The following is a 23,367-nucleotide window of genomic DNA, read 5'->3' on the forward strand; positions in this document are numbered from 1 at the left end:
CCAACTGAACTGGAGTGTGGAGCATTGATGAGAAATGAGAAAAAAAACTAAACAATATTCTTGCATCAATTCCCGTTTCCTCCAAAAACCTCAAAATTGCATATTGAATAGGAATTCTTCCACATGTTTTAGCCAGAAGATTTTCCTAATGAGAGTGTATTATGTTCCATTTCCACCATTTCCGATTCTTTACACTTATTGCACTTCCCTGTAAAATGTTTATAGATTTTATGTAAATTGGCATTTAATGCTGTGTGTCCTGTGCAAAGATTCTTCTTTTCTTCCTAATATAAAACCCCATCTCTTTTTTTCTGAATCTGAAACGGATGTCTCATCTCCCTTTCCCAACACTTCTGCCAGATGTCATTGCCTTACGAATGCAGTTACTCATATTAATATGGATCTTTAAATTACTGGCTAAAGAATCCTTATTTGTGGTGCAACCGACCCTTAGAGTGCCTTAATGTACTAAAACAGTGATATTAAAAGATAAAATTCAGTTTACACCTTTTTGATGATGATGCATATGGAGAGCAGATGAGCCAAGAATATTAATGCAACACATTTTATTGGTTTTCGATGGAAAAAACACTTAAAGGGTTAGTTCACCCAAAAATGAAAATTCTGTCATTAATTACTCACCCTCATGTTGTTCCAACCCCGTAAGACATTCGTTCATCTTCGGAACACGAGTTAAGATATTTTTGATGAAATCTGAGAGCTGGATCACTCCTCCATACTAGTCCATAGGCTTCTTGAGGGATTGAACTTGCAGGCCCCGAAAAGTTATTACAGACATCGTTAAAATAGTCCAAGTGACTACAGTGGCTCAATCTTAAGTTTATCAAGCGACGAGAATACTTTTTGTGCGCAAAAAAAATAAAAAAATAACGACTTTATTTCAACTATTCTTTTCCTTCTCTGTGGGCCTCGAGTCAGTTCACTAGTGTAAAAGCGTAGAGCTTCTGTTGTTGTACGTCACACGCATCACCCACATGACCAGCGTCGGCCAATAGTGAGCCTACGTGTAACGTAGCTCTACGCAATTACACTAGTTTAACTGACTAGAGGTCCACAGAGAAGGAAATTAATAGTTGAAATAAAGTCGTTATTTTTGTTTGTTTTTGCGCACAAAAAGTATTCTCGTCGCTTGATAAACTTAAGATTGAGCCACTGTAGTCACTTGGACTATTTTAACGATGTCTTTAATGACTTTTCGAGGCCAGCAAGTTTCAATCCTTTTGAAGCCTATGGAGGAGTATGGAGGAGTGATCCTGCTCTCAGATTTCATCAAAAATATCTTAATTTGTGTTTCGAAGATGAACGAAGGTCTTACGGGGTTGGAACAACATGAGGGTGAGTAATTACTGACAGAGTTTTCATTTTTGGGTGAACAATCCCTTTAACAAGAAACCTTGTGTTGCATTAATGTTCTGTGTTCATTTGCAGTGTGAAAAATGACTGGCTGGGCAATGGAAGAAAGCCTTGTTTTGCCCATAATGGTGGACATCACGTGGAAACTATGAATACTGCGATTATTTACTTGAGTATGCTCCCAGTACTCATGAAATACAGATCTTGTAGGGTGTGATTCCTTATGGGTCCTTTTAATGTGACCCATACCGTAGACAACTGCATTAATTTTCTTTAGAAGCGTTTCACATGCTGATACATATAAGTAAATAGTAAAAGTACATGACACAAATATATCTAATTTAAGAAAGACCTATTGAGCATATAATCCATCCTGACAGAAATAAACAACAACAATTACTTTATTTACACTTGTAAGCCTGTTTATTGGTCCAATGAGGGTTTCCAATAATACAGGGGAAGGTCTCTGCGGGTTACTGTCTTTCCTTTTACGCAACACAAGATTAAATGGAACACATTTTCTCATATATTTACTTATTTCATCTGAATTCCATAAATGAAAAGGGTTTTAATGATATTTGGGTGTCATTAAAACTGAGCGAATGTTTGATTATTCTGTTTAAACTCTTTAATTATGCTTTACCCGTTCAGATTAGCAAGCTATGCCGCTCACAGGTCCTGGCATCTTCTGCGGGTCTCATGCTTACAATCTCATCAGTTTTGTCACCAAACAGAGGTTTTTGACTAATATCTCAGACGGTCGGATTCACCCTTGCTCAATCAGAGATACTTTTCTTTTAGTCTGGATTGGCCAAGCCTGTGATTTCTCACGTACACTTATCTAAAGTTACATTAAAATAAGACAGAGGTAGAATAGACGTACCCGAATTTAGGTTGGTCAAGCAGCGCTTTGGCTGCCCTAAATGGATAAACCTGTCTCTGCAAAACAAGTACACTTGAACTAGTGACAAAGTATTAGCCGTCGCTAATCTGACTCAAAACTTGCGGGAGCATACGAATCCAGTTAATCTACTTAGGAGAACAAACTTAGTCAATCAGAATAAAATCAAACATTTACAATTCATTGACCAGGTAATGAAGCAAAAATTCTAAATCAAATTCATGAGAATAAAATCATCAGTTAATCATATCATAACAACAATTCAGAAATTGAGGAATTTGTAGAAAGTATTACCTGGCAACGAAAATTACACACAGCGGTTTGTGTGGGCAGTCAACCTATGCCGAGTTCAGACTGCACGATTTTAGCCCCGATTTTGGCTCGCCGACAGGTTTTGAGAAATCGCCGACAAATGCTCAAAATCACAGGCAAACCGGTGGTCGTTCACGCGAGTGACAATCACGCAGTGTGAATGAGCAAAGACGCCATCTGAGAGAATCGCCGACGAGTCGCCGACGCCCGTGAGATATTTGGCATGCTAAATATCTGGACCTGTCGGCGATTCACAATCCGGCTGTGTGAATGTGTTCTGACTGAAAACTACATCGGCGATGACCAACAGCCAATGAGAGAGCAAGATACAGGACACCAGGCTGTTCGGGGAGGAGTTATAAACCAGAATATCAGTATTTTAATAGATAGGCCTATATTTACAATTAAATCAAACAGAAACAAAGCACAAACATTTGCATGACCAGCAGCAACAGCAGGACATTTGCAAAATGATTTATTTACCCCCAACTCTCTTTGCAAAACACAGTCCTTGCTCCCCTCGTCTTCCCAACCATTTCCTGCATAAACTCACTGTTTATTTTTTTTTCATTTTCGCTACAAATCAGTGCACAGACAATTTGGATCGCAATCTTCTTGCAGGCTATCATTTTTAATAACAAATTCAGTGTCGCGCGAGAAATCCGGTCTCACGCATGCGTGATCTTCCGTTATTTCCTTATCACTTCTCGCGTTTGTTTGGTTGTGAAACGTAGTTTGCGGACCAGGCAGAAGTTGTCGGCGATTCTTTCTTTTGTAAAGTCATGCACTGTGAAACCTCCTGTCGCCGATCCATCGTGCAGTGTGAACACACCAGCAACTGAATGTTACCCCAGATAGTCATGCAGTGTGAAAACAACAGTGACCCGATTATTTTGAAAATCGTGCAGTCTGAACTCGGCATTACAAACTCCCAGAACCTTTTGCCCATTTTCCTTATAAACCCAGATAATTCAATTTGCTTACCAAATGGTGGTGTCTGTCATTATAAATATATTTGTTCCCCTAGTGAGGGGCTCACAACTGTGAGATCAGAATGGAGGATCTGGGGGAGGGAACACCTTTGAGGGACACATTACTTCTCATATTTTGTAACTTCTTTTAGCTTTTCATTATGGTTGGGAGAATGAGACAATTTTGCCAGGTGCACTGAGACACTTTAAATGATACCAGACATGCATAGTTACTTTTTTGACACATTTAACATTTCATGGGTTTTCAGTGAGTTTCAGGTGAGGAGGAGAAGGGGGGAGAAGGGGGGATTGTCCTAGTGAGGTGTGAGTTGCACTGTGTGCTGCGTCTCGGATGCTGCTGTTACATCATTATGCAAGGGAGGGTTCAAACGCTTCCACGAGGGGTAGCTCAGACTTTCTGGCACTCGCCTTACACACTGTTGTTGGGAATAGACACTTAAAGACCCAAGGACCAGATAGGATGAATGTAGCTCATGAATAAGAAGTGCAGTCAATTGAAGACAAGAGTCAGAATTATAATAAATAGGAGAATTGTTTTACTTAAGATAGTTTGCGGTTTCATCAGGCAGAAGCCAACTTCAAGACTCACACAGAGTTCGTAGGCCGCTTCCCTTTTACATTTACAAAAATCACAGCAATTATACCCTTCAATGTCTAAGATACGTCATTACTTCAGGTTGTATGATTCTGATTGGCTAAGAAATAGATAAATGTAGTAATATTCCACACATGGACAGATAGACAGAAGCATCGATGATACGGTTGACACCCAAACCCTGAGTTAGGTAAGAGTCTCTCAGAGGTCACGAGTCTGTGCGTCTAGGCGCCAACATGTCAAATTAAACAAGTCTGTAACAAAGAATATCAAAGGATACTAGCGTACATACACCGATACTCAGCTTCTTCCAGGTTGGAGTTAGTTGAGCTCTGCTCTAAACAGAAGACTTTCCCAAAAAACATCCAAATACCATGTTGTTTCTCTCAGTGAGAGGTTCAGACAATAGCTTTTCACCAAATTAAACTGATATTGTGCTTTTAGTATAAACTCTATTTTATCTTACACATTTACTTGATCCTTTACACACGGAGTACAGTGCTACGGCTTCTCTCCAGTATGAACTCGCTTATGTAATTTCAGGTGTGCAGACTGAGTGAATCTCTTGTCACAATATGAGCATTTGTAAGGTTTTTCTCCAGTATGAATTCGTTGGTGCAGTTTCAGACATTCAGCTCTAGTAAAGCTCTTCCCACAGTCACAACACACATGATCTCTCACTTCAGTGTGTGTTTTCTGGTGCAGTTTAAAATAATAAAGACTTGAAAAAATCTTTCCACAGAGAGAACATAATTGAGGCTTCTCATCTGAATGAACCCTCAGGTGTTGTTTTAGATGTGATGATGAAATAAACTTTTTACCACACTGATCACAGTTATATGGCTTTTCTCCAGAGTGAACGCGCAGATGATATTTGAGATCAGCTTTAGATTTGAAACTCTCTCCACACTGAGTACAGATGTACGGCTTCTCTCCAGTATGAACGCGCTCATGCGATTTCAGGTTTTGAGAACGACAGAAACTCTTGTCACAATATGAACACTTGTAAGGTTTTTCTCCAGTATGAATTCTTTGATGCTGTTTCAGATGATCAGATCTAGTAAAGCTCTTCCCACAGTCACAACACACATGATCTCTCACTTCATTATGTGTTTTCTGGTGCAGTTTAAAATGACGCAGCCATAAAATACTCTTTCCACAGAGAGAACACACATAAGGCTTGTCATCTGAATGAACTTTCAGGTGTTGTTTTAGATGCGCTGATGAAATAAACTTTCTCCCACACTGATCACAGTTAAATGGTTTTTCTCCAGAGTGAACGCGCAGATGAACACTGAGACCTGATGCTTGAGAAAAACTCTTTCCACACTGAGTGCATGGATACGGTTTCTCTCCAGTGTGAATTCTCATGTGTGTGTTAAGGTTTCCTTTTTGTCTGAAATTCTTTCCACACTGAGTGCAGGAGTGCAGCTTATTGGCTTTTGTTCTTTGAGTTTTGATGCTCTGCTGTTGTTCCTCTGCTTCATTCAGTTCGTGTTTTTGCGGTTTTACTTCCATCCAGTCTAAAAAATATTATGTCGTTAAAATAAGTTCAAGTGAACTCTGATTTAACAGAAGAAAGCAACCGAGTATCAAGTATCAGATCGTTGATGTGACAAAGTTTAGTTCAGTTTTTTACTTGTTAATCCATTTCATATATGGAAAGCATATATATTCAATTTCATATATATTCAAGATTATGATAATTTAGATTTTGCTCATTATTTTACAGCCACCAAATATGTTGAACTGAAGCTTTGTTACCTTAATGTTTCTCAACAGTCAACAATGAAGAATCAAGAATAGGCACCAACCTATTTGTTGCTCAGTATCTTCATGTTTTATTCTGGATGGTTCTGGATCACTCATGTCTTCAATCTCCTCTTTAATAAACTCCATCTTTAACAGTCACACAGATTTCAGCTGCTACTCCTGGAGTTTGTCCTTCTCTTGTAGGATGATGGGAATATTCCCAGTATTTATTGGTGAATTGTTGTGGGAGGGGCTTCACTGCAGGTGTGAACTGTGATCGCTGTGTGATACTGACGCCCACAGGACCAGATCTGGAAAAATCAAAAAGAAGTTACTGAATTTATACTAGAATACTTTAAAGGAGACCTATTATGCAAAATTCACTAAAACTCAACACAAACTACATAAATTCATCAATTAACCATCCAGACACGTTCTGTTGCATTCTACATGTTGTCACTTATTCTCGAGTCTCTCCATCATTGTTCGACTCCGGTCTGAACATATAAAGCTGAACACCACTACTGACAGGGGGGGAGGGGGGCGGGTATAAGTAACAATTCTTCTAAAAATGGTGAAATCATTTCAGAAAGTTCTGATATTAGAAAAAAAAAACATGTTTAGGTTGAAAACAATGCCAATGTCTGGTACCATCATAAACTGTAAAATGATGATAAAAATATGATTTAAACAACTTTGAGGTTGAACATTATGCAAAAGTTTTTGTCAAAAATGTTGTCAAAAAAAGTTGTTTTGTCAAAAATTTTATTATTTTACCTGTATAGTTAAAGGGTTCATAGACAACAGTTTTTGGGGGAGACCTGACCTGTTGAAAAGAGATTGTATTCATCCCTCCTGGAATGGTGCTGCTCTTCTCTCTAGTATTACGGCACATAGTCTTAGAGCTCAAACATGACAATCTGGGGCTCAGGTCAGGAAGCAGACAAGGCTCAGTGCTAGGACCGTTGCTTTTCACCATGTGCAACCCTTGGGAGTTATCATTAGGAAGCATGGGATTAGTTTTCACTGTTATGCTGATGATACTCAGCTCTTATTTCTTCGCGCCTCGACGAAACTTATATTAGAAATGACGGTGAAAGATAGTGTGAGAAATCTTGGTGTAATAATCGACTCATCCATAAGCTTTGATAAACAGATAAATTATGTTGTAAAGAATAGTTTTTATCAGCTTACATTGATTTCTAAGATAAAACCCTTTCTTATTTTTAAAGATTTGGAGGTCGTCGTCCATGCTTTTATTACGTCAAGACTGGACAGCAATTCTCTCTATGCAGGGATCTGTCAACATCAACTATGCCGTCTGCAGCTGGTGCAGAATGCCGCAGCCAGGCTTCTGACTGGCACTAAAAAAAGGGACCACATTACTCCAGTATTATCCTCTCTTCATTGGCTGCCAGTTCAGTACAGGATCGATTATAAGATTTTATTATTGTTTTTTAAAGCATTGCATAACATGCCCCCAAAAACTACATTGCTGACCTTTTAGGATCTAACATAACATGTAGGACATTAAGATCAACAAACCAACTTTTGCTGACTGTCCCTTATTCTAAAAAGAAGTCAAAGGGTGATGGAGCTTTTTCAGTTGTGGCTCCCAAGTTGTGAAACAGTCTTCCCCTTCATATCCGGCTAGCTCAAACAATAGAAATGTTTAGGCTAAGTCTCAGTTAAAAACGTATCTTTTTAACTTAGTTTTTAGTTAAGGGTATTGTGCATTGTAGTTATAACTTATTTTTATCTACTTTTATTTCTCTCTACACTGATCTCATTATACAGTTGTGTGAGGGGTATGTCTAAGAGCGTGTAGTCATGCCTTCATCTGCTAGGCTTGATAAATGTTTTTATACATTTTATTGTTTTTAGTTAACTGTGAAGCACTTTGGGCAGCAATGTTGCTATTAAATGTGCTATATAAATAAATAAAAGTTACCCATTCACAAAATTAACGGAATGCATAGCAGATATAAAAAACTGGATGACTCGTAATTTCCTACTACTTAATTAGAAAAAATTATACGTTTTCTTATTATTGTACAAAAAACTTCTGCACTTAGTAACCTAGAATAGTGTGTAACAATTGATGGCATGCTCTGTCAAAGCCACGTTTCTAGCATCTGTAAAACCACATTCTTCCATCTTAAAAATGTATCTAAACTGCGACATATGCTTTCAATGATGAATGCAGAACAGTTAGTTCATGCTTTCAAGACCTCAATGCTAGATAATTGTAATGGTCTACTGGGCGGTTGCCCTGCATGCTTAATAAACAAACTCCAGCTTGATAATCTGTCATCATTTACTCAGCCTTGTGTAGTTCCAAAACTGTATAAAGGTGATGATACACAGGGCAACTTTTTGAGCAATGTTGCTGGGCAATGTTGCCGTCAACGGGCAACCAGATGAGACACAGGGCCCATGACCGATCTAAATTATTCAGATATAATATATTGCCCATTTTCAATGGGAAAGTGCCCAAACAACAATCGCTCGCCAAGATTGCCCAGCAACATTGCTCAAAAAGTTGCCCTGTGTATCATCACCTTTAGTTTCTTCTTCTGTTGAACACAAAATATTTTTTTGAAGAATGTTGTTAACCAGACAGTTGATGGACTCCATTGACTTCCATAGTATTTTTTTCTACTGTAGACGTCAATGGCTACCGTCAACTGTCTGGTTACCAATACAGAAGAAACTCATACAACAGAAGAAACTCATACAGGTGGAACAACTAGGGTTGTAACAGTATGCCTGTATGACGATATCTTGGTATGAACATGTACAATTATCAGATTGTGCACATTTGCTTGTCAATAGTATTGGGGGGGAAATTACACGGAGAATCTCACCTGCACGGAAGCAACTTCTTTCCACTTGACGACTCTCAACTTGCTCCAACCACACAAGTACAGTGGAGAAAATGTCAGAAAAAGAAGCATTTATCTTTATCGCCTGTCGAAAAAGAAGTAAACAACTGTAGTATGGGAATACTTTAGATATAGAAAATAGAAATTACAAACAAGTAGTTGTCCTTGAGGATAGACATTCAATTCGCAAAAAATGTAGATGCAAAATCGCAAAGTGCCTGCAAAAGGAAGAAACACATCGAACAGGTTTGCCTATATTCGAGAACACCATTCCCTGTTATGAAGGTATGTCCCATTTATAACTTAAGGTCATATGATTTCCGTGATGCAGTTGGAATCCCATAGTCATGAAAATTGAATTTACAGTTTAATGCAGATGTCATGTAAAACACGCAAATTGATGGATGGATGGATGGATGTGGAGTGAATATTCTTACTAGTCAAAATTACTTAATATCTGTAACATGCATGCAAATACACCTATGCTAAGCCCCACCTTAACCAATCCTACCATGGAAACTGTTGTCATCTGGCATTTTGACTAGGAATCCTATAATAAAGGTCCTGTATGTTTGGGTCATTATAAACTGCTTTATACAGAAGTAATTCAAAAATATGAAAATAAAAATTAGCTGGGACACTTAAATTAGTAAAAATAACAAAGTACGCTGAGAGGACTTGTGAAGGGTTTTGTCCAATTCTATATGATAAAGTAGGATACTGTTGAGTGCATGCTGTGGATTAAATTGTATTAGCCTTCATTCCAAAAATAACTCATAAAAAAAAAACAGTAGGAGGATATGTATGTCTCATGTCTGGTGCAACATTTTGAAATAACTTCAATGCACTAGCCTAGTGCTCATCGTTCAAAACCAAGGGGGTAATCCATCAGCCGGAAACTGAAGCCTCCCTGGGGGCCGCCATTGTAGCAGACCTGCTGTTAGGATTCCATTGACTCCCATTCATTTTGGCGTCACTTTGACAGCGAATAACTTTACATCTGAGGCGTCCAAAGACTTCATTTGTCCATTATTTATTTCTAAAGAAACACGACAATGAATAAAAGACTCCATTACTTTATATCTTACGTTATGGCCCCGTAGAAGCCGTTTTTGTAAAAATAGGCTAACGATTGCGTCATAACCACGTGACTCTCTGTCGCACTGTAAAGAAATTACCGTATAGACAGGAGAAGCTCGCAGACAATCTTTTACTGTCTATGAGGCAATAGGGGGGACATAAAGGCATAAAGTCAAGGGAGAAGCCCATAGATAGAGAGTCCATACAAACAACGGGACAAAATATTTCAACAACGTTTTTGAGGAATTAGGTGATTCAGATTTGTCTTGGCACAGCTACTAGAAGATTTAGGCCTACAACTGTCGTCAAGCTCAGTTTGAGTCTGCGCAGTCGCTCAGACATCAGGAAGTGAGTGCTTCTAATGGGCTTCAGTTTCTCTGTTGAAATCAAGGGGGTCGATCCATTTCTTTTACTGTCTATGCTCAAAACAGCATAATCACTATCACGGATTTCTTTGCTATAAAACAGGCCCCTCTTGTGAACTAATACAATAATGACACCCAAGTTTAAACCTGCATCAACATAGAAGGAACAATCAATTTAAAACTTATTGTAATAATCGATGTCATATAAGTACACGTTAATAGTAATTAAACTTGTAACTTACGTTAATCAGAGTTCAAATTATTGACTGGGTTTGCCTTGATTCTGAAGTATTAAACTTGTCCGTCGCACGTTTGTACTATTTCACGTTTTTTGTTTTTCACTCGTCTTTTCAAAATGTAAATTAAATAAAATCAGATGAGAAGTTTGCGGTTCTCTGTCATTATTGAACAAACATCTGGTCCGTTTTGCAACATGATTGAATTAAAATCACAGCGCTAACGTTACATACCGAGTATGCTGGAGACCTTTTACCACATATGAATGCATCCAGATGTTAATAAATCCTGAAGGAATTCATCCAGTAGCTTTTCTCTCCGTGACTACAAAAGCAGCAGACTACTGTTGTTAGCAGTTAGCATTATCAACTAGACGCGAAGAGGAGGAGCTGAGTAAGTCTCACGTCACACAACAGCAGATTCCATTAGAAGGTAATTCATAAGAAAACTATCATAGTAAATTGAAAAAATGTAATGGGGATATTGTTCTTTCTCTTCAAACAAAAAAAACAGATGAGGGTTACCCCACATTCACATTGCTAGCAGCCCATATTGTGAAATGTAACATCATTTGGAGCACTTGTAATCCAGATTTGATCATCTGAAACCGTGTGCATCTGGATCAGAGGTGATCAATCCAATTGTGCCTTAAAAACGACACAAAAGTAAAATGGATTACCTGATCCTGTATAGTCTAGTAGAAATAACAGGGTGATGTCTGATATCTTCTGTAAATTGACACATTTTAATACACTGTAAACATACAGCATTTGTTGAAAATATTCCCTATTTTACCCTTTCAGTGCTTTGGTGAACTTAAACTATAAAGTGCCTTTTTGTTCCTAAGCAGTCAATAATGAAGAATAAAAATGTACTCCAACCTCTTTGTATAATACATGATACAAGTGATACCTAAATTGAGTTTATTTTACAACAATACTGTACATCCCAAACAAATTTATCACAGTATTCGGATTGAATGTTTAAACTCATTGTGATACAACTATATAAATTCATTATTTGTGTTTGTTAAAAAAATAAATCAAGACAAGATGTTGTTTCTCTTTTATTTCTCATAATTACATGATCTATCAGAACACAATATAATACACTTACTAGTAAGTAAATGACATGAATATATATCTAATTCAAGAATTGGCCTAGTGGTTAGAGAGTCGGTGTCCCTTAGATTGTGGGTACAATTCTCAATACCAGCAAAAAAAGACTGAGGTGCCCTTGAACATGACACCTAATGTCCAGTGAATGGCTACCCACACCTCCAGGTGTGTGTGTACAGTCCCCTCCAAAAGTATTGGAACGGTAAGGCAAATTCCTTTGTTTTTGTTGTTCACTGAAGACATTTGGGTTTAAGATAAAAAGATGAGTATGAGACAAAAGTTCAGAATTTCAGCTTTTATTTCCTGGTTTTCACATCTAGATGTGTTAAACAACTCACAACATACCACCATTTGTTTGAACCCGACCATTTTTCAAGTGAGCAAAAGTATTGGAACAAATAATCTTAAAGTAAATAACATTTAATATTTGGTGGCATAACCCTTGCTTGCAATAACTGCCTCAAGCCTACGACCCATCGACATCACCAAACTGTTGCATTCTTCATTTGTGATGCTATTCCAGGCTTTTACCGCAGCTTCTTTCAGTTCTTGTTTGTTTCGGGGTGTTTCTCTCTTCAGTCTCCTCTTAAGGAGGTTAAATGCATGCTCTATTGGGTTAAGGTCAGGTGATTGACTTGGCCAATTTAAAACCTTCCACTTTTTTCCCCTGTTGAAGTCCTTTGTTTTGTTGGCAGTGTGCTTTGGGTCATTGTCCTGCTGCATGATAAACTTTCTCCCAATTAGTTTCAATGCATTTCTCTGTAAAATGGCAGACAAAATGTTTCTGTACACTTCTGAATTCATTCTGCTGCTACCATCATCAGTTACATCATCAATAAATATTAATGAGCCTGTTCCAGAAGCAGCCATGCACGCCCAAGCCATGACATTACCTCCACCATGCTTCACAGATGAGCTTGTATGCTTCGGATCAAGAGCAGTTCCTTTTTTTCTCCACACTTTGGCTTTACCATCACTTTGGTAGAGATTAATCTTGGTCACATCAGTCCATAAGATTGTGTTCCAGAACTTTTGCGGCTCATCTCTGTACTTCTTTGCAAATTTCAATCTGGCCTTCCGATTCTTACTGCTGATGAGTGGTTTGCATCTTGTGGTGTGGCCTCTATATTTCTGCTCTGAGTCTTCTTCGAACAGTGGATTGTGAAACCTTCACCCCTGCACTGTGGAGGTCGTTGGTGTTGTCACTTACTGATGTTTTGGGGGATTTCTTCACAGCTCTCACAATATTTCTGTCATCAACTACTGTTGTTTTCCTTGGCCGACCTGTTCGACGTCTGTTACTCAGTACACCAGTAGTTTCTTTCTTTTTCAGGACATTCCAAATTGTTGTGCTTGCTATGCCCAATGTTTGTCCAATGGCTCTGGTCAATTTTCCTTCTTTTCTCAGCTTGACAATGGCTTCCTTTTCTCCCATAGACAGCTCTCTGGTCTTCATGTTGGTTTATCTTCTTTAGCAGGAAATGCAGTCTTTATAGGTTTGAACCAAGTATGAAAACTCAGACTTGTCATGCAGAGCTATTTAATGTTTGTATAATCAAACTAAAAGGCAACACCTGGGCAACAAGAAACACCTATCAGTCACATGTTCCAATACTTTTGCTCACTTGAAAAATGGGTGGGTTCAAACAAAGGGTGGTATGTTGTGAGTTGTTTAACACATCTAGATGTGAAAACCAGGAAATAAAAGCTGAAATGCTGAACTTTTGTCTCATACTCATCTTTTTATCTTAAACCCAAATGTCTTCAGTGAACAACAAAAACAAAGGAATTTGCCTTACCGTTCCAATACTTTTGGAGGGGACTGTATGTGTGTTCACTACTCCTAATGTGTGTGCACTAACTTGGATAGGTTAAATGCAGAGGACAAATTCCAAGTATGGGTTACCATACTGGACTTTCACGTTCACCTATTTAGCACACAACCTATCCTGACCGAAAAATAAACAACAATGTTATTTACACTGTAAGAGTTGATGACCAGTGAAGCTTCAACTGAAGTCTTTATAATTTTCCAAGCTTTTAACCAAATTGACAAAATTTAACGATGATATTGTGCATTTAGGACAAACTCCATATTTTAACTCTGACTATTTACTTGAATGTATTTGACATAAAAACAAATGTTTCTCACTTGCAACATAATTTCATATGAATGTGAAGGCTTGATAAATGTTTATAACTATTCCCACACTGAGTACAGTAGTACGGCTTCTCTCCAGTATGAAGTCGCTCGTGTGATTTCAGGTGTGCAGACTGAGTGAAACTCTTCTCGCAAGATGAGCACTTGTAAGGTTTTTCTCCAGTATGAATTCTTTGGTGCTGTTTAAGATTGTCAGCTTTAGTAAAGCTCTTTCCACAGTCACAACACACATGATCTCTCACTTCATTGTGTATTTTCTGGTGCTGTTTAAAACTGTTCAGCCTTGAAAAACTCTTTCCACAGAGAGAACACACATAAGGCCTCTCATCTGAATGAACTTTCAGGTGTCGTTTTAGATGTGATGGTGAAATAAACTTTTTACCACACTGATCACAGTTAAATGGCTTTTCTCCAGAGTGAACGCGGAGATGATGATATCTGAGATCAGTTTTACATCTGAAGCTCTTCTCACACTGAGTACAGTAGTACGGTTTCTCTCCAGTATGAAGTCGCTCGTGTGATTTTAGGTTTTCAGAACGAGTGAAACTCTTCTCGCAATATGAGCACTTGTAATGTCTTTCTGCATTATGAATTCTTTGGTGATTTTTTAAATGGGCAGATGTAGTAAAGCTCTCCCCACACTCAAAGCACACATGATCTCTCACTTCATTATGTGTTTTTTGGTGCAGTTTAAAATAACGCATTCTTGAAAAACTCTTTCCACAGAAGAAACACACATAAGGTTTCTCATCTGAATGAACATTTAGGTGTTGTTTTAGATTTGATGATGAATTAAAATCTTTACCACACTGATCACAGTTAAATGGTTTTTCTCCAGTGTGAATGCGTAGATGATACCTGAGACCTGATTCACCAGAAAAACTCTTTCCACACTGAGTGCATGTATACGGTTTCTCTCCAGTGTGAATTCTCATGTGTGTCTTAAGGTTTCCTTTTTGACTGAAACTCTTTCCACACTGAGTGCAGGAGTGCAGCTTATTGGCTTTTGTTCTTTGAGTTTTGATGCTCTGCTGTTCCTCCTTCACTTCATTCAGTTCATGCTTTTGCAGTTTCATCTCCATCCAGTCTAAAATGAAAATATTATGTGGTTAAAATAAGTTAAAGTGAACTCTGATTAAAATATCAAGTATCAGATTTTTGATGTGCCATAGGTTAGTTCAGTCTATTTCTTGTTAATCCATTTAAAATGTATTTGACAAAAGCTATTCAAAATTATGATCATTTAGATTAATTTTCTTTATCTCTATTTCACTCATTTCACAGCCACCAAATCTGCTTGTTACCTTAATGTTTCTCAACAGTCAACAATGAAGAATCAAGAATGGACACAAACCTATTTGTTCCTCAATATCTTCATGTTTTATTCTGGATGGTTCTGGATCACTCATGTCTTCAATCTCCTCTTTAATAAACTCCATCTTTAACAGTCACACAGATTTCAGCTGCTACTCCTGGAGTTTGTCCTTCTCTTGTAGGATGATGGGAATATTCCCAGTATTTATTGGTGAATTGTTGTGGGAGGGGCTTCACAGCAGGTGTGAACTGTGATCACCGGACAAGATCTGGAAAAATCAAAGATAAGTTACTGAATTTATACTGGATTACTTTAACAGAAAACAGATATGGTGCCTTTAATTTAGTTCAAATATAGAGCATTTTGATGGTTACATATTAGTAGTTTATAAAACAGCTCTAGGTTGCTCATTTTTACGTAAATCAGAATATTATAAGGAAGAAACAGGGCAGAGGTTCAATTAATATCTAAATTAGTCCGAAATCTTTCGAGACAACATAAATCCACTAGGGCTGGGTATCATAACAAAATTTTCGATACCAATACCGATACCGATTAGGGCTGTCGCGATAACCGCAATATCGCAGTACCGCGCTACTGACAGGCCAACCGCAGAGGAATGCAAGTAACTGCAGCAACCGCGAACCGCGTTTTCTTTTTTCATAAGGCCACCCTTCGTAGTTCGTACCATGTGTATTATATAAGTTAATAATGATAACAAGACTGTTTATCATGGTGATTTGTACAGAGGATTCGTGGATTTGGACTTAAGCCTAAACAGACAGTGAATGTGATCGACTGAGCGCGTGCGATTACCTGCATCTGTCTTTGAAGTCAAGTCATGTATATTCGTGAAAAGGTTGCCGTTTCCAAGGAAAGCGAAATATTTGTCGTAGGCTATCATCCTTTTAACGTGTAAGGGTATTTACCATGAATGGCGTCAGCGCTGGTCAGCATTACACAGCGCGAGGAAGCCGTGGGGGGAAAGCAGCGAGTCACGAATTGAATCAATGCCATTGGTCTCTATTAAGTGAAGCATCAGCTTTGCCCAAAAGTTTAGCATTGCTGGCCAGCTGAGCCTTGAAAAGTGGAGCTCAAAGTTAAAAAATAATTAACACCTTGTTTCATTACATCTATCATTTAAGGAATAAGCTTTTTTGAACGTTTTTGTTGAATGAACGGTTTAATGACTCACTCAAAGACAGTCCGTTGGCATAACAACTGCGCGCTGAGTTCAATGTGCAGAGACGCTGTTTAGTTTCGGTTACATTGGTTACATTGATTTTGTGTATGCTGACCACATCATAACACGTATTTATATAGCAACAAATAAATATAAATAAATAAATGGCGGTAAAACCGCATATCGCGCTATTGAGCCACTCAAAATTACCGCAAGGGAAATCCTTCACCGCGACAGCCCTAATACCGATACCTTGACTTCGATACCGGTTCCTGAACGATACTTTTTTCGATACCAATTTTATGAAAGTTTTAACAATATAACATTACCTAAAAAAAACTTAATTTTTTCAGTTTGTTGACTTTTTCACATTCACATTGAGTCTGTAAAAAAGCTACAATGCTTAAGTTTTCTATGTTTCCTAATCATTTAACAACATGTATTCTTTACTTCAATGAGCTCATTATTTCTGCCTTAACTAAGTTAACTGAATGCATTGTTTAACATTGACTGAATGAAAATTAATTGAAAAGAATTACACAAGTCACCTCTGATAACAGATCACTCTAAATTGTAATTTAGACACATGCGTTTTCTGTAAAGCTGCTTTGAAACGATATGTATTGTGCAAAATGCTATAAAAATAAATGTGAATTGAATTTAATATAGGTTATGGGGGGGCGGGATATATGCGGTCAGCACACATGCAGCTTGCCTCAAAGCACTGGCAGAAGTAGCCTAATTATTATGGATGTGTCGGATGACACTGAGTGTGTTGGCTGCAAAGATGATTATGGCGATGCTGACTCGTCATTCCTCCAGTAACGTTAGTGAACGCGCGCGCGCCTATGGATTAGGTAATCAAACTATTTATTTCTAATTGTTATTCTTTTAAAAGTTGACACATTTTGACCGTATATAGGACTATTTATCATGTCTGTGAGGCAAGTATCCTATACGCTGAGTTTCGGTTCATTTGTGACACGCTCCAGTTCTTGCTGTCGAAGACGGATAAACTTTCTACGCTCAAGTGTGTTGTGTGCGCTTTTAAGTGCCTTATCAGATTTACCGTGTTGCCGGTCTTGGCAGCAATTATCTTATCGAAAATATTGCATCGCGTGCTTCTGGCAAAGGTAGGTACACTTTTGATCATTTCCACATATTTTCTATCTATCTGGGTTGGGACGCTTACACACCACACACCACACACCACACAGACACACACTACAGCCTCACCTGCGACGAGCCACGTCTCTGGGTAACCGCGTAAACTAGTGTTTTTCAGCCACAGCCAATCATGCTGCATGCTTATTGTTTCACTGCCGTTGACAAGATTAACCACTTAGGTACCGAAACTTGGTACCGAAAAACAAGACATGTTTCGATACTCGGTAGTATCGAGGCAATTCGATCAGTACCTAAAAAGTACCGAACTCGGTACCCAGCCCTAAAATCCACTTAAACAATAAATGCAGACTGAATAGAGAGGGTATAAGCTACAATTCTTCTAAAAAATTTTGAAATCATTTAAAAAAGTTCTGATATTAGAACAAAACATGTTTAGGTAGTTGTTTTGAAACAACGCCAATGTCTATGGTAACATCCTAAACTGTAAAATGACAATGAAATATGCTTTAAACAACTTTACAGTTCAAATAATACCGGTTTTGTCAAAACAAAAAGTGTTAAAAAATGATGAACCTCACATTTGAGACGCGGCATTGGCAGAATCACTCACGCTGTTTGTGAAATTGCGTCTCGCATAAAGTTTTAGATGACTGATTTTATCTTATAATCTTTTAGGTTAAATTCACTCATAGGCCTACATGCTAGATTGAATGAATGTTTGCGGGAATTCCCCGCATTATAAACACAAGACCTGCGGGAATGATTAAAATGATGCGCAATACCCGTAATCCCCAATCCAAAATTCGAGCCCTGTGTATGTAAAGTTATAAGAACAAAAACGGCAGACAAGCTGAATGAAAATGCAAATTCACTCTCTCCTGTCTGCCTTGCTGCTGCTGGTTTGGTTTGCGTCTGTAAGCCTCGTATATCTGTCTGTTTTGAATCATTATTTACTAGCATTTCCTGTTGTTTATACTGCTAAATATAACTTAGTCAATATCACATATTAACTTTACATCGCTAGCTGCAATCTAAATCGTTGCTAGCACAACACGCTAGTAATTATCTAGCCTGTTAGCGTGCCATCAGTGCGCTCAATTATTTATTTATTTTGCTCGCGCCTTTTTCCCAATCCATCAAACATCTAAGGTGAGTAAGTATCAGTCAGTCAAACAAACACGGTGAGTCATGTCATCTTCTCCTCTTATTGTCACTTGCACTTCATGTAACATGTATAGCATAGCCTTCTCTGTCAGCACAGGATTTAAATGTGATAAATGCAGGAAGATAGTCAGGCTGACGGAGAAGATTTCAGAACTAGAGACACGCATCCAAACTTTAATTGAGATTAAGTGTAAGAGTCCAAGGGCTTTAGATACTACTTTGGATGCTATTAGCTTAGAGAACACTGAACATTGTCCGGTGCCGGCTGTAGTAGAGCCCGTGCAGCAGGGCAATTGTGTGACGTGAGAAGGGTGTAGTCGCAGGAAAAAACACTGCTCTTCCATTCCGATTACAACATCAAACAGATTCTCCCCTCTCAGTGAAACACCCACTGAGAATCCTGTTGAATGTGCCCTAGTTATTGGCGATTCTATTACACAGAACGTGAAAATAGAGACACCAGCCACCATAGTCACATGTTTGCCGGGAGCCAGATCGTAAAATCGTAAAGATTATTATTCACGTCGGCACTAATGATGTTCGACTTCGCCAGTCTGAGATCACTAATATTAATGTTAAAGAGGTGTGTGAACTCGCATGTCAGGCACTGTAATTTGCTCTGGCCCCCTTCCTGTTCGAAGGAGATGAGATAGCAGATTGTCATCACTCAATGGCTGGTTGTCTAAGTGGTGCCTGCAAAATAATATAGAATTCATAGACAATTTGAAAAGTTTTTGGGGCAGACCTGACCTGTTGAAAAGAGATGGTATTCATCCCTCCTGGGATGGTGCTGCTCTTCTCTCTAGTAATATGGCACATAGTCTTAGAGCTTAAACATGACAATCTGGGGCTCAGGTCAGGAAGCAGACAAACAGGCTAAACTGACCGTCTGCTAGCTGTCTCACATCACTGAGGTCAGATAAATCCCATCACATAGAGACTTTCACCTAGATATCATTACATAGAGACTGTGTCTGTGTACACAAAAACTTCCAAATACAAAAAACTTCCAAATCCATCTAAGGTTAAAAATTTAATTGATGTTCAACAAATAAAAAACAGAAATAATACAAATGAACAAATGATAAAGCTCGGGTTGCTGAATATTCGATCCCTTACTTCAAAAGAACTTATCGTTAATGATATGCAGGGGTGTGAAGTAACGAATTACAAATACTCACGTTACTGTAATTAAGTAGTTTTTTGCTGAAATTGTACTTTTAAGAGTAGTTTAAAAATTGTGTAATTTTACTTTTACTTGAGTACATTTTAAGTGATGTATCGGTACTTTTTCTCCGCTATTTTCCTTCTGTTTGTGGTCGTTACTCGTTACATATGCTTGTTTTAGCCTAATTTCATTTTATTTTTATCCATCAACGTGATTGGATTGAGTAATCGGTCTCGTGACTGTCATCAAATCAAATTAAGCATAGAAAACTTTAACCGCCTATTCCTGCTGTTACTCGTGACTGCTGTGGAAGTGCATTCTTCACGCATCTATTCAATCCAGATATCAGCGTCTTCCTCTAATATGCTAAAGGTACATTTCACATTTCTGCTTAATATGATATTTATATAGGCTGGCCTGTCTAAATGGCCTAACATTTGTCTGAGGTTGGGGGTATTGCGTGACGAGTTCATAATGCGGTGAATTCCCGCTCCCATTTACTTCACAATCACATTATAGAGAGACGCGCGTCACGATCTGTGCACTGCCGCGTCTCGCCATGCCGCCAGATTCAGAATGTGTGCACTCTATGAACCATGGCGTTAACTTGAACTGCATTTCTGTCAGTGCGTGACTACAGCTCGTTAATAAACAACGTTTTTTGATTGATCCATTATACAATCCGTCTTCATTTGGCAAGTGCACTAGCGCAAAAACATTTTTCATGTTGAACTTTTGTTTTTTTGTGTGTGGATGCTGCTGATAAAACAGCTTCGACGAGACTACAAAGAGACATGCGTGTGTGTGTTTGTTTGTTTCTTTTGTAAAAGTTTCCTGGATATAACTTCCCTATTTAATGCACAATTTTCCTTACAAATTATATTATCAGCAGCATTACAATGTAAGTAAATGTAGCCGTGTAAAATGTAAGGGATGATGCCACCCTTCTAGAACAATGTGCATTTACGTTTAAATTCTAACATATTTAATAGCATGAAGTGTGTAATTAGTGTTAGCTCACTATCTTAGCCTTTTTCAGTGCATTAGGTGAGGTAATCTGATAATATTAGTGATTCTCATTTATCAAAACACTAACATTGGTACCGTTTTGGAGAGAAATTGGGTATTTTTTAATCTCTCTATTTAACCCATCTCATGGTGTGTGATGCTGAACTATCATATGAGTTTCTAAAGGTTTTTGAATTCTTTGCACAGTTATGAATATTGACATTTTATGTGCAACAATAGCATGCTGAGGCACAGTTTTTTTCGCCTAATTTTAAATGCCCCCCCCCAAATAATATGATTTAAATGGTGATGAGTGTACTGATTTGATGCATTATAAAAAGATGGATGATATATATTCTTCAATCCTTCTGACAAAGAAGAAAATATAATGTGAATTACAGTATGTGCAATTTTTTTAAATTTATAAATTGTAGTGCACAGTGTTTATTATAAGGGGTAGAATCCGCAGCTCAGTACTCACTACTCATGAGTACTTTTAAATAAGCTACTTTTTTACTCTTACTCAAGTAGTTTTTTGGACAAGTACTTTTTACTCTACTCCCACTACATTTTTTGGAATGTAATGGTACTTTTACTTGAGTATGTTTTTTCAGTACTCTTTCCACCACTGATGATATGATCCCAGACTATAACCTAGATGTGCTATGTTTTACAAAAATCTGACTTAAACCAAACAATTACATTACTTTAAATGATTGCACCCCCAAGATTACGGTTATGAACCTCGTATGAAAGGCAAAGGAGGAGGTGTTGCTGTAATTTATAGTAATATTTTCAGAATTACTAAGAAGCCTTGTTTCAAATATAATTATTTTGTAGTGTTGGTGCTTAATGTAACAATATATAGTGTAAATGATAAATCACATTTGAGATTTGTGCTGGCTACTGTATACAGAACACAAGGGCACCATACAGATTTTATCAAAGAATTTGCTGATTTTCTATCAGACTTAGTACTAGCTGCAGATAAAGTCCTAATTGTTGGTGATTTTAATACATCTAAAAAACGAAAAAGATGCATTGAGATTGGCATTTAAAGACATTCTTAACTATTGGAGTAAGACAACACGTGTCAGGACTAGGGTTTTGACTTCTAACTTAATTAGAATATATATATATATAAGAAAAGATATTCGAATGAATATTAGGCAGCCTTAATATTCTAATCTGTTATGCATTTATTAATTTTTGTAAATGGGTTTGCTTGAAACGTTGTTTTCAATTCAAATTCCGAGGCTTTTTAACGCCTGGTGAAGTACAGAATCGCAAGTTCGTTAAACAAGGCTATTAGTGGTCATCTGGGCTAACGTTAGCGTTGTAGCATCGTCATAGGTGACGTTAGCGTCCTGGTTACTAAGCGCCTATTCTGTAAACAAAAACAATTGCAGCGCTAGCGCCTACAAACACGCCTGAGGAGTTCGAAATATACACTCCTGAAAATCTAAAAAGCAACGTGTGGAGCTAACAGTTAACTTACTTTGGGTTCCCAAAAAAGGGCACGTAGCTACCTGGCAATATGCGGGACATCCGTGAGGGCCGATCGAGTGTTTTCCAGCGCGGGGAATATAGCCACAATGCAACGCTCTTCTCTAGAGGTAGAAAATGTGAATCACCTTGTCTTTTTGGTGAACAACCTAACAAAGTCTGCAGCCAGATAAACCGTCGTAGTACGGAGTACCACATCCCGAGTGTTCGATTTACCGTATTTTCCGGACTATAAGTCGCTCCGGAGTATAAGTCGCATCAGCCCAAAAATGCGTCATGACGAGGAAAAAAACATATATAAGTCGCACTGGACTATAAGTCGCATTTATTTAGAAATTTATTTAACAAAATCCAAGACCAAGAAAAAGTTATTTAAACAGACTTTAATTCATTTAAACAGAAGGCATTAAGTTATTCAGCTACACACAATAGCACAAAGAACAACAGGCTGAATATGTGTCCGGTATGTTGTTAACGTAACACATCAACAGTTAGCTACACAATAGCATAAAGAACATACCTGAGAGGCTGAGTAGGATCATATAAAATAAAATAAAAACATAAGAAAGCGAGTCCAACAGTTATCAGTAAAGCAATTTCACCAATCTCCCGCGATCTTATTCCACATCACTGAAGAGAGATTTTTTCAGCAGTAAAACTAGCTGTAGTATAGAGCGCATAGAGCGCTCTCTCGTGGCTGTAGACGGTAATGTCACCCCCAATTTCGGCAAATGATGCATTCACGTCATACCACAAATACATCAAAAACTCGCAAATAATAATCTGCGGCCGTCAGCGATCCTGTGACGAGTAAATCTTGGTAATTTTGATATATAAGTCACACCTGACTATAAGTCGCAGGACCAGCCAAGGTATGAAAAAAAGTGCGACTTATAGTCCGGAAAATACGGTACATCTCAAAGTGCCTTGTTCAATAGACCTCTTTTCAGTTAGTAAACGTGGTGACTTTTTGTGGGCGGAGCTTAGGTGGAGGAAGAACGATCCCTCTGGCGACTTCACTAACATTTGTTTGCAAGTTTTGTTAGCTTGTTTTTTAACAATGACTGGAGAAAATCCGATTTTATCTTAATGTGCAAGGTCACTCACTGTCCAGGACCGCGAT

General features: G+C 38.0%; 1 protein-coding gene across 1 annotated transcript in view; it reads right to left on the reverse strand.

The window, feature by feature from the left end:
• Positions 1-23,367, reverse strand: part of LOC143716532 (uncharacterized) — a 77,781-nt gene that overhangs the window by 28,407 nt on the left and 26,007 nt on the right. The window contains exons 2-4 of the mRNA XM_077209085.1: positions 15,127-15,355; positions 5,989-6,237; positions 4,677-5,697 (exon numbers count right to left, since the gene is read on the reverse strand). Of these exons, the coding sequence (XP_077065200.1) occupies positions 4,677-5,697; positions 5,989-6,073 (1,106 nt within the window). The 5' untranslated portion in view covers positions 6,074-6,237; positions 15,127-15,355. The remainder of the gene's footprint in view (positions 1-4,676; positions 5,698-5,988; positions 6,238-15,126; positions 15,356-23,367) is intronic.

The sequence above is a fragment of the Siphateles boraxobius genome, unplaced genomic scaffold, assembly GCF_051911475.1.
Source record: "Siphateles boraxobius isolate OS27281-9 unplaced genomic scaffold, OSU_SipBor_1 6, whole genome shotgun sequence".
NCBI classification, from domain to species: Eukaryota; Metazoa; Chordata; class Actinopteri; order Cypriniformes; family Leuciscidae; genus Siphateles; species Siphateles boraxobius.